The sequence below is a fragment of the Limanda limanda genome, chromosome 7 (genome assembly GCF_963576545.1).
Source record: "Limanda limanda chromosome 7, fLimLim1.1, whole genome shotgun sequence".
Lineage (NCBI taxonomy): Eukaryota > Metazoa > Chordata > Actinopteri > Pleuronectiformes > Pleuronectidae > Limanda > Limanda limanda.
Genome location: NC_083642.1, coordinates 6,050,363 through 6,068,331, shown reverse-complemented (window position 1 = coordinate 6,068,331; position 17,969 = coordinate 6,050,363). Strand labels below are relative to the sequence as shown.

Genomic DNA, 17,969 nt, shown 5'->3' with positions numbered 1-17,969 from the left:
TGCATTAAAATATTCAGTAGCAGAGCACAGCTACGTCTTTAAACAGCACATACTACATGTCTGTATGTGCATTATGTTTCCCCTGAGATCAACCACTGCGTATGTTCTATGTTCAGACCACGAAATGAAATTACCTCCACCCCTCCGTCTGGCTCATGGAGATCCGAACGGGTTTGAGGTGGAAACATTAGATTAGTGAACTCGGCAACGAGGTCACCAGCCACTGCTTCGATGTGCTGATGTGTCTGTCAATGTCACGCGTGAGGCCAGGGACGATGACATTTATTGCTCCCATTAAACTCTTATAAATTATGGATGCTAATGTATGGAGGCTTTTTAATCAGCGGCAGGACTCTGACCCGTGCTGGAGGGGGAGGAGCCTGCTGGATGCGAGGTAAGAAACACCTGAAGGCATTAATATGCCAGACCGCACACCAGACTTTACCGACTGTGCTCTTGTTATTAATAATGTAAACCTCATTTATCACAACACAAAAACGTTTAAATCTTTAATTGGCAGCGAACACAATGAGCATGTGAATAAGAAGGGAGGGTTCTTCGAAGGGGCTGTTTGACATTTAGGGAAACATGATTTCTCATTTTAGTTCCTACTTAAACTACATGAGAATATGAATTGTACATGACACTACAGCTAGCACAGTGTTAGCTTAGCTTAGCATTGAGACAAGAATAAAAGAGGAAACAGCTCGTCTGGCTCGGCCCAAAAGGTAAAAAAAATAAGCTGTTTCCAGTCTTTATGATATGCGGAGCCAACTGCCCGACGGCTGTCGCATCAAATTTACTGCTGGATATGAGAGAGAGATATGAGATATCTCCTTTACAGCTCTCCTCAAATGTCAGACTATTTTTTTTTTTAGATATACAGCATAAATATTTACCTGGCAATATCAGTTATATGATAACAACTTGCAAAGGTGATGATATCTTATTTTTACCACATCCAGGGAGGTTATGTATTTATTCCTGTCCATTTGGCTGCTTGATGGTTGGTTTGCTTGTTTGTTTGTTAGCAGGATTAAATTAAAACATTAAATTAAAGCACAGATTACCATGACAGTTGGTAGAATGATGCATTATGGGTCAAGGAAGAACTCATTAAAGAAAAGTTTGGTGCAGATCTGGATCAGGTGTTGGATTTCAATTGCTTTCATTCTACGTTTGGCATTTTCAACATTTTAATTATGAATAATTGAATTATTCATGGGTCTTGATGAAACAAAACATATTAAGAGAGCTGATATCTGAGTGTGTGAAAATGGGTGCAGCTAGATTGAACATTATTGCGATTTTTAGCTTTGATCCTCTGAGTTTAGTCAATAATTTACATTGTTGAATGTTTATACATCTTTCCAGTATTCACTTTAATAATAATAAGTATTATGATTAAAGACAGCAGTCCCAAAACCCAATCTACACTGCATGATGGATCACAATATACTTTAACTATCTTTTAAGAGGTCTCCAGGTGTTCACCTTTAAACTTCCCGCTCTCCAGCAGCGCTCCTGACTCCTCCAGGGAGAAGAACTCCTCGATGGAGACAAAGTTGTAGTCGATCCCTGAGATTTCTCCGTCTCTGGGACGCCTGGTTGTACCTGAGAGACGGAGACAACAGGAGGTATGATGTTATACATCAGAGCCACGTGGGTAGAAAGACTGCCTGCTCCTTTATGGATGACATGTTAATTAATCAAAGCCTGTTCCTCACATCGGGAGTTTTCAATCTGAGTCACTGTGGTTAAACAAAACAGCGACTCAGCATCTATAAATAGTCCAGGCATTAGTTTGACAAATGATAGGGAGACAGTCGAGTAAGATGCAACACTAACGGCTCTGAGGCGGTTGTATTTATCATCGTGAATAATCTCACGAAGAAAAAACTAATAGAGGTTGAGCTTAAATTGATGATAACAAATATCAAGTGACCACTTTCATTACATCATCTTGCTCTGGATGTAACATCGTTCCCAGGTCAACACAGCGTCCAGCCGCAAACCAACATGTGCTCTTTGGTCTGAAGTGCACAGTAATGACAGCAGGACTTCACCAAGGCCTCTACCTTATGAAAATGATCACTAAGAACAGAATTAAACATTTATGAGGCACTGTGAAAGTCTTTAAATCTTTCTATCGCCCAGTGCAAAGATGAATCGCTCCGATGATCAATGGTCTGTCATCGTAATTGATTCACATTGACCTTGGCCTGGGAGAGAGAAAGAGAGAGGGAGAGAGAGAGAGAGAGCAGTGAGTCCCAATCACAGCATCCTACATTATCACAGGACCAAGCTAAGTCCCAGTGTTTGCTGTCTTTTCACCCAGGATTCACAGATGGGATCATTACAGGCATGTCCAGGCCTGTAGTGTGAAACATATCACATTTGGCTTGTGAAAATCCGGTGGAAAAAGAAATGAAAGTCATTTGCAAACTGAACTACAAGGCGCCTGTTCTGACCTTGAGTCGAGTAATTCCTTTCCCAAACAGACGAGACAAAAAAAAAGAAAGAAGAGATCATAGCAAATCCCAAAGTTAGGACGAATCTCCGTCCTTCTCCTGGAGGAGCACATGTGATGTCAGTGTGGGGCGACAGGAAGGAGTCACACCCAGCTACCCTATAAAACCCATGATTAATGCACTGCTGTCCTGGGAGCTGCTCTCCCAGCCACAATGACACATGCAGGACCGCACAGAGCACACACGCACACACACACACACACACATGTAGACACACAGACACAAAAGGACTGGACACACACAAACATTAAAGAGCATCAGGCATCTCCATTCGCTTGACCTCTTCCCTCTGCAGCAGTGTGTTTACTTTACAGTACGTGTCCCGGCCATGGCGTGCCAGCAGTAGTAAAGCTATTTTTGTTGAGCTAAATCCTTTTTTTGTTAGAATGTGTCCACACGCTCTGACTACTGAGCATCACAACAGCAAAAAAAAGCTGCATTCGTGGCTTTCGGTGACAAATGCATTTACAGAAGCAACACTGGCTTCACTATTGATTAAACTGTGGATTCTTTTGATGAATGAATTGTGTCTCTGAGATCCATGAAATAGTAAATTAAATCTGATTGGATGAACAACAATCAAAAACACAAGGATATTCAGTTTAGCATCAAAGGAGAAAACCAACAAAGATTCAGAATTATAAAAATACAGAAGTTTGGAGATTTTTCCTTAAAAGTGACACAAAAAAATGACAAAATTAATAATCTAAATAGTTGCTGACTAATTTCCTGTTCTTGGACTAATTGATCGATCAACCTATCAATCAGCTGCTGATCAGCTGCTGCAACACCGGCTTCACTATTGATTAAACTGTGGATTCTTTTGATGAATGAATTGTGTCTCTGAGATTCCATGAAATGGTAAGTTAAATCTAATTGAATGAACAACAATCAAAAACACAAGGATACTCAGTTTACCATCAAAGAAGAAAACCAATAAAGATTCAGAATTATAAAAACACCTTTGGAGATTTTTCCTTAAAAGTGACCAAAAACAGGAGAAAATCAATAATCTAAATAGTTGCTGACTAATTTCCTGTTCTTGGACTAATTGATCAATCAACCTATCAATCAGCTTCTGATCCCGTATCAGCCTTTCTCCCTAGTCAATGTAACGTTTGCATCCCTGGCATCCAAAGAAATTCCAAAAGTTAACTGTTCACAACCGCCAAGACTGTGTTGGCATCCAGATAAAGGAATATATAGAGCTCTAATTAAAGATCTGATATCAAATCTCCAGACGACATCTGAGTGTGTGTGTGTGTGTGACTCGTCTCCTCCCCTCAGGACACACAGCGTCTCTCCAGCTGATACAGTCGCCAGGCAGGGATTCATTTTCTATGCTCGCTCCTCCGAGATATATATGACATGTCAGCGGGTGGGGACAGGATGGATTATTGACATCTTCTTCTTCTTCCACCCGCCCGTCCCTGTAGGCGCCGCACACTGATCCCCCCCGCCCCATGGGACTGGGGTGGGCTACGGATTGAAGAGGTAATTACACAGACCTCTGTATCAACACTCAGAGAGGAGCTGTCTGTCAAAGATCGCTGAACACAAATAACTGACAAGGAGTCGTACGGTTGAAAAGGCCAAAGACGATCCGCCATTAGAACGACTAAATGATGATGTTTCTTATCTCTGGTTCATTCCGAAGACAATTAGAAAAAGTCTTTTGTGTGGGGGGGGGGCAGACGGAGACGGAGCTTTGAAACCATGACATTGACTTATCCAAGGGCACGTGTACGAGCGGCTGCTGCAATTATACAAATGTGGATTGGGAGAGTTCAGGGGGGTAATGTGATGTCTGCAGACCCTGCACACAGAGCAGAATGGCACCACTGACTCGAGGAAAGAGGTTAATTTCTATAAGCATGATAAAGAAAAGCAGTATCGATGGAGTCCACACACTTCAGAACAAGGCTGCACGCTTTGCACTACAGTGTCCTCACAGAACCAACATACAGAGCATGCATGCCAGTCTCCACTGGCTAAAAGTTGAAGACAGGATGGCTGCTGCACTTCTTTTATCAACATGGCGCCTCTTGCAGTCTAAAACACCAGCAGATCAGTATAGGCAACTAAATAAAAATGTAGCCTCACATAACTATGGCACTAGACGAGCAATAGAAGGAAGGTTTTCACTCCCCAGAGCTAATACCAATTTTCTTAAACGCACTGTGGGATACAGAGCCATGAAGTCATGGAACCTACTACCAACAGAAATTATAAACGTGACACGTAAATGTATGTTCAAAAAGCAAATAATGAAACACTTGGGTACAGCATACTTGTGACACTAGATGGTGTTGTACTGTACATAAATGTGTAGTGTTCTATTACATTGTTTGCAGTTTTTAGCTTCTATGGAATTGGATATGTCAGTGTTTTATATTAATCACAGAGGTAAAACTGCATAACCACTAAGTTAATTTTTGATATCTGTAATATAAAATTGTATGATCATTATTTTAATGTATTTTAACTTTTGATATTTGTAATTTAACGTATGTTTTAAATGTTTGATATCTGTATGTATGTCTTAAATGTGGACCCCACTAAAAGTAGCTCTGTCTTAGGGTAGAGCTAATGGGGATCCTACTAAATAAACAAAAACATTTCTACCTGCTCTTCACTACACAGTAAACATCCTGAGTGTATACAGAGCCATGAGACTGCCCCTCCTCCACTTTGGCACAGACAGACATTTGCTTTTAATTTAATTCCCCCTCCTTCTATATTATTGATACGCTGGTCTGCATTTACTTAATTCTGTCATTCATTTCCATTTTGATGCACTGGCCTCCTGACTGAGCCTTTGTAATGATATTTCTTGCGTCGGTGCCAGCTCCAACATCAGAGAACATTGTCTCATCAAAAGGATTTAGGGATTGAGATACTCTCTAAATAGCGCAGCGGTGCTAAGCCACAGTTTCAGAGGAAGAAATAGCATCTAGATGAAAAAAATGTAAATCAAAAAAAGCCTTGTCACACTATTTTTGCCTCGTTGCCGTGGAAAGGTTCTTAAAACGTGAGCTAAACGCTTCATGGGATTCTGGGGCTAATAAATCTACATTATGTGATTCCGAGTTTTTAATTTGAACAAACAAACATACGAGAAAGAGTCTCCTGAACCCGGAGGAACATGCATGGTCCTGAAGGAGGCCACGATGAGCCGCTCATGAGGAACACCTCAGTTCAAGTTCCTGCCTCCGCTGGGAAAACAACAAAGGGACGATATTTCGGCATCTTTAATATCTACAAGTGCTTCTGAAATTAGATGAGATGGTTTCCCGAGCCGTGTCGGGATCGGGGCAGCATCCGTGTGCTGCTGTCAGCACGAGAACAACGGCATCTTACTGTGGGATCTCCTGCAGATCAGGGGATTACACACAGGGGGGGGGGGGGCTGAGCCTGTCTTGTTGTCACTCTTACTACAAAGAGCACTCGGAGGTGGGAAGTTGGCAAAGGTGAAACAGCGACCTCAAGGGAAGGCTGGACTTAATTTTGTAATCTAATGTTTTGTTTATCGATATAACGTTCATGCTGTGTCTTTAAAACAATCTCTTCTCCGACCAAACCTCAAATAGCTGCTTCATCGGAGCGTCTGTATGATATCATCCACCCGACTCTGATTAGACAACGGCTAAAAGCACAGTTTATTTGGGCAATTCACTCTGTGAGCAGCTGCTCGGACATGTAACAGGATGCGCGCGCATGCACGGCTAAGTAATGAGAAAGCTTAGTGCGAGTACGTGCAATTACACCGGCCATAATGTGAATATGGACGCAGACAGTTTTATCTTCCTCTGGCCGTCCTGGGAGGTTTGACCTGTGCCGTGTTCTGTCAGCGAGTGTGTGCGCTGCGTGGCGTGGTGGCAGCCTGTCCCACATGACCTACTTCCTGGACTAAAAGAGAGATTAGCAACAAACTCCACACAGTCACAGCAAGGTTAAGACTTGCAGACACACTAGGGGGTTCATCTCCTCCGTGTAACCACCTGAATACCAAGAAAACCCCACAGACACAAAGCAGACATGGACGTTACACTGCTAGACACACAGTCGTCCTACACAGAACGCCCTACTCTCCATATCCTCGACCCAGTGACGTCATCTCATAGAGGATTAAGAGAGCAACAGATGCACTACAACTAGCCGCCTTTGGCTGCCATCCTGCCTGCGTTTATACAAGCACATCAATGCCTGCATTGACTTCAGGCCTCTTTCTCAGGGGTTCATATGAAAACTGTGCAGATAAAAAAAGAACCTGTCAACCGGAGCAACTCTTAGATGTACTGATGTCTCACCAACACACAAACAAAGTAAAAGCCTGGAGCTGCTTGCATACATTGATATAAGAACGTGTGGAAAACAGTTCTGCACGCTTAAAGTCCAATTAACACCCGGATATTCACATAGCAGCAACTGTGCAATGTGTTATCATAGAATTAATGAGGTCAGTAACATGCACAGGAGTTGTGTACAGGAGACTGGAAGATTGTGAACCAGGAGAAGATCAGACAAAGATACACAAAGTCAAGGTCAGATACAGTGAAACTAAAAGGCAAGAGGTGAAGCTCAAATTAAAGAGAGGACTCACAAGGTACGGCGCGGAGGTAGAGGTTCTCTCGGATGACCTGCTGAAGCTGGCTGTCCACTGATCCGGGTGTGAAGCACTTACTCAGATACAACCTGAGATCCTTGCACAATGTGGAGCCTGAGGGAAGGGCAAAGAAACAGGTATGGCATGGAGAGGAGGAGGCAGACACACACACACACACACACACACATAAAGGCATCAGCTCTGGACGCATAAACAGACTGATGATGATGTTCACTCTTAGATCCGTTTGCAGCCTGTCAAACAGAGACTGGAATTTATTCAAAGTAATAAAGTGTGCTCTCCCGCCAAGCTCCATTTACCACGGTCGCTTTACAACCTCAGACTTTTCACATGCACACCTTCGGATCTCTCCATACCACGGAACGCACTGTAGATCCCTGGATTTAAATGTGTTTACGCTGCCATCTCATGCATATATAACGACCTGCGGAGGGTTGATTGCTCCAGACACAAAAAAAAACAGGTGGGAGGCGGTCACCGGGGGGGGGGGGGGGCAGAGCTGATCACCGCGGCTCCGCTTCCTCTCTCTGATCTCTTAATATCATTTCAAGTGCTTTACGGCCTCCGATGACAGGCCACTTGCTGTTATGGATGGGCTCGATGCATCTCCAGCTTGTCAGTCTGACAGACGACCACTCTGCCGGTGCTCCCCCCCCCCCCCCCTCCCCCTCCCCCCTCCAGGCTGCCGCCCAGGAGTCTGCGCCCCTGCTGCCCCCCCGCCCCTACCCCCTACCGTCTGTTACAGCGGTTCTGGCCACAAGAACCTGTGCCGTGTCATCCCAGCGACATAACTTTATTAGTGGCGACAGTCCACTGGACTTACGTATGACCGGCCACATATGGCGGCTGCTTGTAAAGGGAAATGAATCTCGCCAGCTGCCATTTGGGAGACGTAATGGGCTTTTGTTCATCTTGTTATGAAACAGCTGCTATTTTTTTCCAGTCTATTGAAGAGAGAAAAATTCAGACCTGAGCATCCGCTGTCTGAAACCGGATGAGCTCGACGATACCTCGTGCACACGTATCGCTTACGAGGCTCCGCACAGTGTCAAGGTTACCAGCGACACGGAGAAGATGTACTCGTGGAATTCAGTCAGAAACCACTGAATGGGAAAATACAAATGTGTGTACGTGTGATGGATATGATATCACATCACTACTCTTTGGTTTTGTCCACAGAGCACCAGCGTTAGAGCTAAACCCGTTAACCTGCGTCCCGCCTCTGGGGAACCTGCAGCCCAGTGTCCAGTGTTCGAGTGCAGGAGCACAGTGAGGTGTGGTATCAGTGGATGTAAGAGGAGGTGTGGTACAGCAGCTCTGCGGATCACCTCATCCATCACTGTCTGCCCTCCACGCGGTCAACCTGCGCTGGGAGGGCCGGGCAGACTTCAGAAATGATAATGGATCTAAACCAGCAGAAGAGGAACCAGGAGCAAAGGTCCCCATTTACACCCCTGTGGCCAAATCAGCTATCAATCTGGCAGGCAAGGCCATCGGGCGCCGCAGACCGGTGACACTCCGGTGACATACGGCTCCGTTCAGAACCAACAAACACAACCGCTTCCCCCAGCCCCCTGTTCCAAACACCAAGGCCCCTCACGGGTGACAGACAACTGCATCGCCACACTCTTGTCGTGTGTCATCAGCAATTTTGACCCCCACCCGCCCACTTATTGACCGATGGCTTTGACACACTCAGACTAATTGACGGGTGCAAATCAGCATCGGAATGCTACAGGCTGCAGATTTGGCTTGTGCGAGCCAGAGAAGGGTTACCGAGCTAGATTACCATGGATGACAGCTTGAGCGCCGGCGTAACAGATTGTTTGGGTGTAGCCTGATGAGGCGAGTGCAGCGGCGTGCAACATAAACAGCAACACGTTAAACTGTCTGCAGGGTCACGGAGGGAATGAAAGATTAGATACATTATCACGGATGATTCGTTATTCATAAGTCTATTAGCATAAGAAAGGCACGCCTACGTTTAAGACAGGGTCTTGACCAGTGGTGGAGGAAGTACTGAAGCTTAGTACTTAAGTAAAAGTACAAGTACCCAGGAAAATATATACTTAAGTAAAAGTACTACATCAACAATCCTACTTAAGTAAAAGTAAAAAGTACTTACTTTTAAATTTACTTTAAGTATTAAAAGTAAAAGATACTCACGCAATGGGTTGTCTCTCAATGGCTAGGCTGTGCCATTTTGATAAAGAATGCAGATATAGCCATAGATTTATATATAAAGACTAGATGTCTCATCTGCGTTGCCGCCCAACGGAGACGAACGTCACCACATGGCGGCCATCTTGCCAGAGGCCAACCCGCTCAACATTGTGTTGGTAGTGGTAAATAACCATAACTTGCTCAATTTTCAACCGATTTTGAAACGGTCTGGTTTGTTATAAACGTCAGAGATGTAGATATGACACTGCATACTAATGAATAATTATGTTATTCTCTAAAAAATTTAATAATTTAAGCAGTGTCATAACTACATCTCTGACGTTAATAAAAAACCAGACAGCTTCAAAATCGGTTGAAAATTGAGCAAGTTATGGTTATTTACCACTACCAACACAATGTTATGGGTGAGCGAGCAACCCCTGGCAAGATGGCCGCCATGTGTTGACGTCCGGCACCATCGAACGAGAAAATCTAGTCTTTATATATATCTATGGATATAGCTACTGGTAATACTCATGCCTCTACAGATGTCACTACTAGTAATAATTATAAGCAACAACATTTGTTTATTGGAAAGGTTGGTGTACTTATTGTGCTTACCCTCTGTAATACTGTTCATACTCTATCTTACAATTCTGCGGATGACAAGTTATCTACCAGGGTCTTGACTGCGTGATGATTATTTTCACATCTACTAAAACAATGAGCTGCTGATCCATAGAGAGGTGAGTTGTTGTGCTGTTGTGTTGTCCTACCTGGTGCCACAGTTTTGATGCGGATGGGATGGGGGCAGGAGTTGAGACAACCACGGACATCTCCTAATGTCATGCCCAGCACAGGTGTTCCCCCAATCTCTAGGATGATGTCCCCCACTGTGAGTCCGCCCCCCGGAGCTGACGTGACAAAGGGAAACTCTCCGTAGTCGGCTCCTCCGCCGACCCCGAGCTCCCCCGACGAGCCCAGCAAGGGGACGAAGCTGTCCTGCACTCTGGAGCGCCAGTGCAGCTTCTTCACCGCTGTCTTAGACATGGCAAATGAGCTGCAGAGGAAAAAAGAAAACCAGATTGGACGGTGAGCAGAAGGTGAGCCGGTAAAATACAAAAAAAAGTGGCAGCTAGGGAAAGATCCTGTGACTTCAGCTAGAAGGTCGTTTTTGTTATCTAACCTTTGCCAGCTGTCGACGTCTGAGGTCTGGGGAGGTGCAGGGTTTCACACCAGAATGCTTACAAGTCATGAATAATTCCAGCTTCGTAGGTTGGGACATTTTCTCTCACACCACGGACGTTTGAACGTCAGGAATAGCTCAACACTGCGCCGAGCCTTTGTTTTATGCAAACATACTACAGCACAGAACATGACTGAGAATTCCACTCATGCACATTTCGCTTGCTGCAGGCTGACGTCATGTTTACATGTAAACACACAATGAGGAGAGAGTGCACATGCCACCACATCTTCGGTCACGTGGGAAAATCTAGTTTGCGTTCGTTAAGGTGCGGGTCAATGAAGGCACACACATTCTGACAGGCAGACCAACAAACCTGTGGCTCCAGCTGAACACCAGACTCATTTCTGTGTCTACAGAGATGCATGATGCTTTCACAGGAATATAGATTTTCAGAGATTGTTCTAGACAGTGAGTAATTGCCGTGTTTGTCAGCACATCGCACACCTCCAGACAGATTCCCCTATTGTCTGTGAGACACAGTAGGCTTCTCACCTTTTCGTAAACAAAAAGGTGAGAAGCCTTGAGGCAAAGCTGTTCTGAAAATAAAGTTTGATACTGCGGCGTGCTTCCTGGTGAGCAGCTGTGTGAGTGGGATGAGGATGTGGCTGACACGCTTGAGACGTCCGTGATGTGACAGCTGCGAGGTCTGGAGAGAGCGGTCAATGTTGCTGTGACAGTATCACAGCAGCGCTATCACCTTCACACACGGGACCACGGAGAGACAGAGGACAGAGCAAACAGAATCTCGCTGACAAACACAAAGTGCAAACAATATGATGGAGAAATCTCATTACTGGAGAACTTGTTTACGAGTTTTGGGGGAACCACGCATATTTGTTTTCTTGTGGAGCGTAAGATGAGTAGATTGACTCCACTCTCAGGGAAATGATTAGCTTAGCTTAGCATAAACAGTTGAAACAGGAGGGAATAGCTAGCCTGGCCCTGCAGATGGGTGGGGGCGAGTAGTTTACCCTGTTTTCAGTCTAAACTTCCTCTGTTAATAGGGTTTTCTTTGGTATTTTTTCCTTTCTCTTGTTGAGGGTTAAGAACAGAGGATGTCACACCTTGTTAAACCCTATGAGACAAATTGTAATTTGTGAATATGGACTATACAAATAAAATGTGATTGATTGATTGATATATTAAGAAGGTTTTGGGATAATAATTGTTTTCTTGTAGAGCACAATAGATACCACTTTCATATGTCTGCGCTATACAAGGCACAAGGCTCTTATTTTGAAACATGAAAACATTAGAAGTGGAGCTCGCCAGACGCCGTGATTTGCTGAAAATACATCACGTGAGAAGAGATGGCTATATTTCTTGAGGGCAGACATAACAGTGGTTTTGTCTTCTCATTAGCTTTCAACAAAAAATAATCACATATCACAAAAAGTCAAACCATTGACCTTCACTTACTTTGAAACCCCAATGCTAACTTGGTCAGAACAATGTTCTGGCACGAAAACACTCCATTGTAGTCGGGAGATTAGCAATTACAAATCACTTCAGCAGGTCTCAATCCTCTTAAGTGACAGCGTGGCTGTGTCAACCCTCTGAAGGCGGGGGGGGAGAGGTTTCACTGTCCAGCTCTAGCAGGGACGCCCGGGATCCTTGGGCCCGGCAGACCTAATGAGACTGTGTGAGACGGACAGGATAGAAGTAATCCTCTCCAATTGACTGGTCCTCTAACTGGCAGATCTGACAATGCTCTTCTTCTTCTGTCCTCTCTCCTACATGCCCGATTAAGAGAGGGGGTCTCTGGAGGGGTTTTTTGTGCAGAAATTGACAAATGAGGAAGAGGAAAGCAGGGAGTGGACAGATTAAAAGATGAAAAGAGAAATATGGTGACAATACTGACAGACAGATAGATTGAGAGTGTTTTTCTGCAATGCTCAGATTAAAGGGAGAGGAGAGAAAAGAGGGGGATGCACCGATAGAGATACCATCACACAGCCTGTGGTTGGCAGAGGAACAGGACTCGAGCGCAGGTGACATGAGTCAGAGTTTGGGAAATGGTCGAGTTGGTTGCCACAACATTGAGAATCCAAAAACACACAACTTGCACCTCAGTCGGTGTTGCAGCTTGGTAGAAAGCCAATGGCTGTCACTGCTGTTCCAGAGGAGCATTTGAGGATAATGTTTTAACACGAAATTATGTTTATCATTTCATCCTCATGGAACAGAGCCTCCAGTCCCTCTCCCTCTAACCTGCTGTGAAACCTTCTGCAGCCACATCGTCGACCTGCTTCCCAGAAGCCGGCCAGCCGTCCGTCTGTCCATCCACACAGAAAACGCTGTGATGCAACGTGCATTAAGTGTGTCGTGAGACGGGAATAAAAAACAAATGCATAAACTTTCTCCAACCAATCATTCAAAACATATTCCCATGCGCATCAATCCCAGATCTTAATTCTATAAGCTGTTAGTCTCTTCCTGCTTTATCTAAGATTTCTCAGCAGCACTGATTAAAATGCTAAAAATAAAACAACCAATATATGTCTGAGGGTATTATCCTATCATGTTGGGCCCACACAGGCAAGATTGTGTGTTTACATTATGCGCATGGAGTGTGTTGCAGTTGTCTTGACCTCGTGCATCTGACTGGGGTTTAATGAGGCCCGAGCCTGTCAAGTCCGCTGGAGCCTGGACGCGTCCGGCTGCAGACACACGCTCTCGCTCTGCTGCTGGTGTTGATGTTTCAAACTGGTCCGGCACACTCATCCTACTGTGTCCATTAAAAACAGACGCTGCGTTGCCACTACGGCCGGGGGAGGAAGGTGGGTGACTTTATCTCGTCACATGAGACAACCAAGTCTATTTAAAAAACAAAAAAAGACATCTAAAGAAGGTAAATTTGGGTTGAGACCAATTAAGCTTCCGTTCTGCCGTTCTTTACTTCACACTGACAACATGTGCCAGTGAATTGATGAGAAGGTGTAATGGTGACCTTTATCACAAACTCACAATGTTTCAGTTGTAAACAGGACAGAGTCTTTAGCCATGTGTGCAGCTCTCTGCAGCTCTTTAATACCAGTGTCAGCATGCTAACATGCTCACAATGCTAACCCGCTCCGTGGATTTGTTGGTTTGTATGTTTGTTTGTTTCTAAGTAAGATTACACTCAAACTACTGGAGGGATTACCAGGGAACTTGGAGGGAGGTGGTTTGGGTCAGAAAAGAACAAATTAAATTTAGATTTGGATCCAGGATTTTTCCCATTTGTGAGATATTTGTTGTTTGTTTGACATTTGGGGGAATTTCTCCAGAAATAATCCAGAGATGTTTATGAAAGAAATCAGGCACGTGTAGTGTAATAATATCTATGGACACATGAAATTTGGTGTGGATCCGGATAATGATTCAAATTTTCTGAATCTAAATATATAGTTTTAAGTTAATACAGTTTGGTTACTGTCTGGTGACAAATATTCCTTTCAACTGTATCAGGGATATATCAGCGAGCAGTTTGCAGAACCTTTCTGTGCACATGGTATATTTATCTGATTCTCAATTTGCTAAATGGTGAAGCCAATCAGCCATGACCTAGTTCTGTGGGTTTGTTATATAATTATAAAAAAAATGAGAAGCTGAGGCTGATGGGAGTGTTTTGGGTGCTGTATGAAAAGTCAAAGTTATTAAATGGACATTAGTTCTTACATGTTTGTACCAAATTACTATTGACTAGCTGTTTCAGGGTATTTCACTAACAACAATGGATTAATGGATTAGGACATTTCATGACAATCTATCTGATAGTTATTGAGCAATTTCCATGCAGACACTAATACGAGAAACAATATATACGACTCCAGATGAACGACTGTATCACACAGAGAAGAGGACACAATATACGGATTCAAGGATATCTAACCCTATAAAAAGAATGCTCTATTGAGATTTCTGACCTTCGGGTCAGGAAAGAGCTGACGGATACAGATCGTGTTTCACTGACTTCCTCTCCACCAGCAACCTGCTCGGGATCTTTAAGGCTTGCAACCCTGGTCCCCCAGTGTAATTTCAAACCACAGCAATCTGTCACTGGTAAAACACACATCCTCTCTCGACTTGGAGGCTATTCTTAGAGGTCATTTCTTCATTTGCACACTACATCTGTTTAATCAAAAAGCATAAAGCATATGCTCAAGGCTATTATGTCTCAGTTTAAAGTAGGAACAGCTGCGCCACAATGTGTTTCCTGTTGTAAATATGCCTTTTTTCCACTACAGAGAATTAAACAGAGATTTAAGCCTTATCTCAACAAACTTCACATCCAATTTCTGCTCTGTAATAAAACCTTATGGTGCAGTAGTGCTGAAGCTAAAATGTCAGGTCCTGTGCAATTAAATTCTTCACAGTGATTGGTCCAAAAAAAGCTGAGGCCATTTTACTCCTGGCAGCTTAAAGTCATGAGCGAAATATCTTCATTACCGGACAAATTAGCTAAGCCGTTATTTCAGGTTGGATCTCCAGGGCACTAATTTATTAAAGTTACACAGATGAGCTTTGCCATCAAGCTCAATAATTCAAAGTCAACTCGAAGCAACGAATCAAGGACGAGAGGGAATAGCACTTGACATTGGGCTGGACAGCGTCTTGAAAGACCTTCAGGAAAAAAATGGTGTAAGCAAAACACATCAATTAGGACGAGTGAATAATTGAATTGCTCTGCGGTAAGTGGCTCGGGAGAAGCAAAGAAAAGAACAACTTGTCTTGACAGATTCACGCAGCGGGCTGAAGAGTGCAGTGCACATATTTCCATTCGAAACAGCCAATTAATACGGATTTCATCGACAAAACAAGTGTTGGCCTGGGACTGTGAAGGTGTTGGCAGCTTTTAACGCCTCGTCCTCCCGTATCAATAACGTGAGCGAGAGCAGTGGGTGTCAGCCGGCGTGATTCTCCCCATGTTCCTGATGTCTATCGAGATGCCGGACCTCATCCCCATCAAAGCCGTCTCTCAGTCGGAGGATCACTCCCTGACATAATCGGCTTTGACTACAGAGGAGTTAGTCAAACTTCTGCAAAGACCAGAAACTTTTAACACAATCAGCCTTTGCCGTGAGATCTAATCTAACTGTGATACTCTCAGGTCTGATTGTGTGCTTGTAAATGATCGTGCCACTGAGCAGCAGAGTTGTTATAAAAGCTTCTGTTGGTTTGAATCGGCAGAGCCACGTTCGCTCTGTGGATCTGTTTCCGCTCTAAATGAGGTCGACAATAATGAAATTAGCCCATTCAAACTCAGCCAGAATGCTCGATGAATTTATGCAAAGTTGATTTGGTATTTTTATGCATCATGCTCAGTTCCTGCACATCATACAGCTGGGTGCACAGAAGCAGCACATTTGATCAACTTCAAGAGAGCATCATCAATAACCAGTGGCTGAATTAAAGAGCTGAAAATACTTTCTGCTTCAAATTCCTCAAATGTAATGACGTGCTCCGGAGTTTGCATCCCTGTGAACTGAATTATTATTATTAATCAGTCAATTAATCAGCTGAATCATTTTCTGATTAATCGATTAACGTTACTTTTGTAAAATATATAAAATAATATATGATGTGAAATTAACTGTGACATTTCACATGTGACAAACTGGAATCTGCAGCAGTTTTTCGCTTATGACTGACATGATTAATTAATTATCAAACATTATTTTTGCTTCTGATTGATGAATCGATTAATTAGTTAACTTTCAGTGCTTAATTGACTATTTGGAGGTGATGGCGAGATGATCCACATGTGTCAGCTCATAGAACGTGAGCTGTGTCACTATATTGTATCTTTTACTAAGCTACGGTTATTTCATAATCACTGTTGAAACTTTTAGCAACACACATCATTGAATAGGAAAGTCTCACACTGAGCTGCAACGAATTATTATTTTAATTATCTCTGAATATGATCATTCTTTGAATCAACTGCGCATATATTATACCTAAATCAAGATGGCATCTTTGAATTATAACGTCTTCATTTTTCCTTTTCTGTCCGGCCATAATTCCAAAAGCAAAATATGTTAAATTGACTGTAAGAAAAATAAATTCCCATCTAAATTACATAATGAACCTTGGACTTGGTCTAAGCTGCTCCTCTAGTTACAAAGGTGATGACAACAAACCCTGAGGCTGAACTCGTCACCTCCAACACCGAGCTCATTGCTTCACTAGAACCTGCAGTGAAGCACTTTGCTCCTAATCTCGCTGCATCTTCCCATGGGTGCAGTTGGAGTTTAGCCAAGTAAGGCTTCTTAAATAACCTGTGACCTTAAATTCAACTGGACCAATGGAGTGGCAGACAGACGCAAAAGGCACAAGAGCTTTCTCTCCAGATCCGACTTCTCCGTCTTGTCTGATGTCTGTGCCCTGACCTCTCCCCCCCCCCCGCACGGTTACACCAAAACCGTGAGAGCGACAGGGGGGGGGGGGCAAAGCTTCCTGATGCTCACTCACTTTCAAATCTAGGGCACGGGAGTGATCATCACAAAACAGCGGCAGATTTGTAAAAAAAAAGAAAGATTAAATGCTCGTGGTTTTGAAAAAAAAAAAAAGAAGCATAAACATGCACGGGAACATTTCCCTCCCTTAGAAACTCAATAACAAAAAAATCAATACATAGAAAAGCTGCTAAGAATATATGGAATGAAAAGCACATTCGCATTCTCGGCACGGCATCGGTAAATCCAAAATCTATTCCATTGTGTGATTCTATAAAAGCTCAAGGCTCATGTTGTGACTGCATGCGGACGGACTTAATGTAAGATTACATCGGTGTTGGGCATTGGAGTGAGTGACACACACACACACACACACACACACACACACACACACACACACACACACACACACACACACACACACCTGAGAGGATAACACTGGCTCAGTGACGTCCCCTACTCGAAAGGTCAAGGCAGGGGTCGTGTTGTGTTGTGTACACTGGGCTCCTGTGCCGGACTACCACTGTGACAACAGGTCCTCTGACTCAATCTGCCACGATGCATTACCCCCCCCTCACACTGCGATCAGAGATGAGATCCCATCAGGAGGAGAGCGCAGTTTAATTAAACAGAGCAGATCAGCTCCTCAACAATGGCGGCGGGTACAGGGCAGAGAAATGAGAAAAAGCAGGGGGAGAAATTAGGGAAATTAAAAGTGGATGATACAGAAAGTAGAGCCAGTGCCAGCCTTAAAGGAAAAAAAGTGGAATCAGCACCGAGGAGGCTGCAGTAACCTAATGAAAGAACAGTGGAAATCATAATAACAAAATGAATTATTCATAAGAGAGGGGAGGGGAGGTTCAATTCACTATAATGAACATTTTTGTGAGGTCAACGTTTAGTAACCTAAGCAGGCCTTCAAGTCTGTGTGCGAGTGTGTGTTTGTGTGTGTGCGTGTG

The 17,969-nt window shown here is 43.7% G+C and overlaps 1 protein-coding gene across 1 annotated transcript in view; it reads right to left on the bottom strand.

Moving 5' to 3' along the window:
- Positions 1-17,969, bottom strand: part of LOC133004553 (membrane-associated guanylate kinase, WW and PDZ domain-containing protein 2) — a 40,294-nt gene that overhangs the window by 20,689 nt on the left and 1,636 nt on the right. Inside the window, exons 2-4 of the mRNA XM_061074017.1 lie at positions 10,098-10,381; positions 7,135-7,251; positions 1,495-1,614 (exon numbers count right to left, since the gene is read on the bottom strand). Coding sequence (XP_060930000.1) covers positions 1,495-1,614; positions 7,135-7,251; positions 10,098-10,381 — 521 coding nt within the window. The remainder of the gene's footprint in view (positions 1-1,494; positions 1,615-7,134; positions 7,252-10,097; positions 10,382-17,969) is intronic.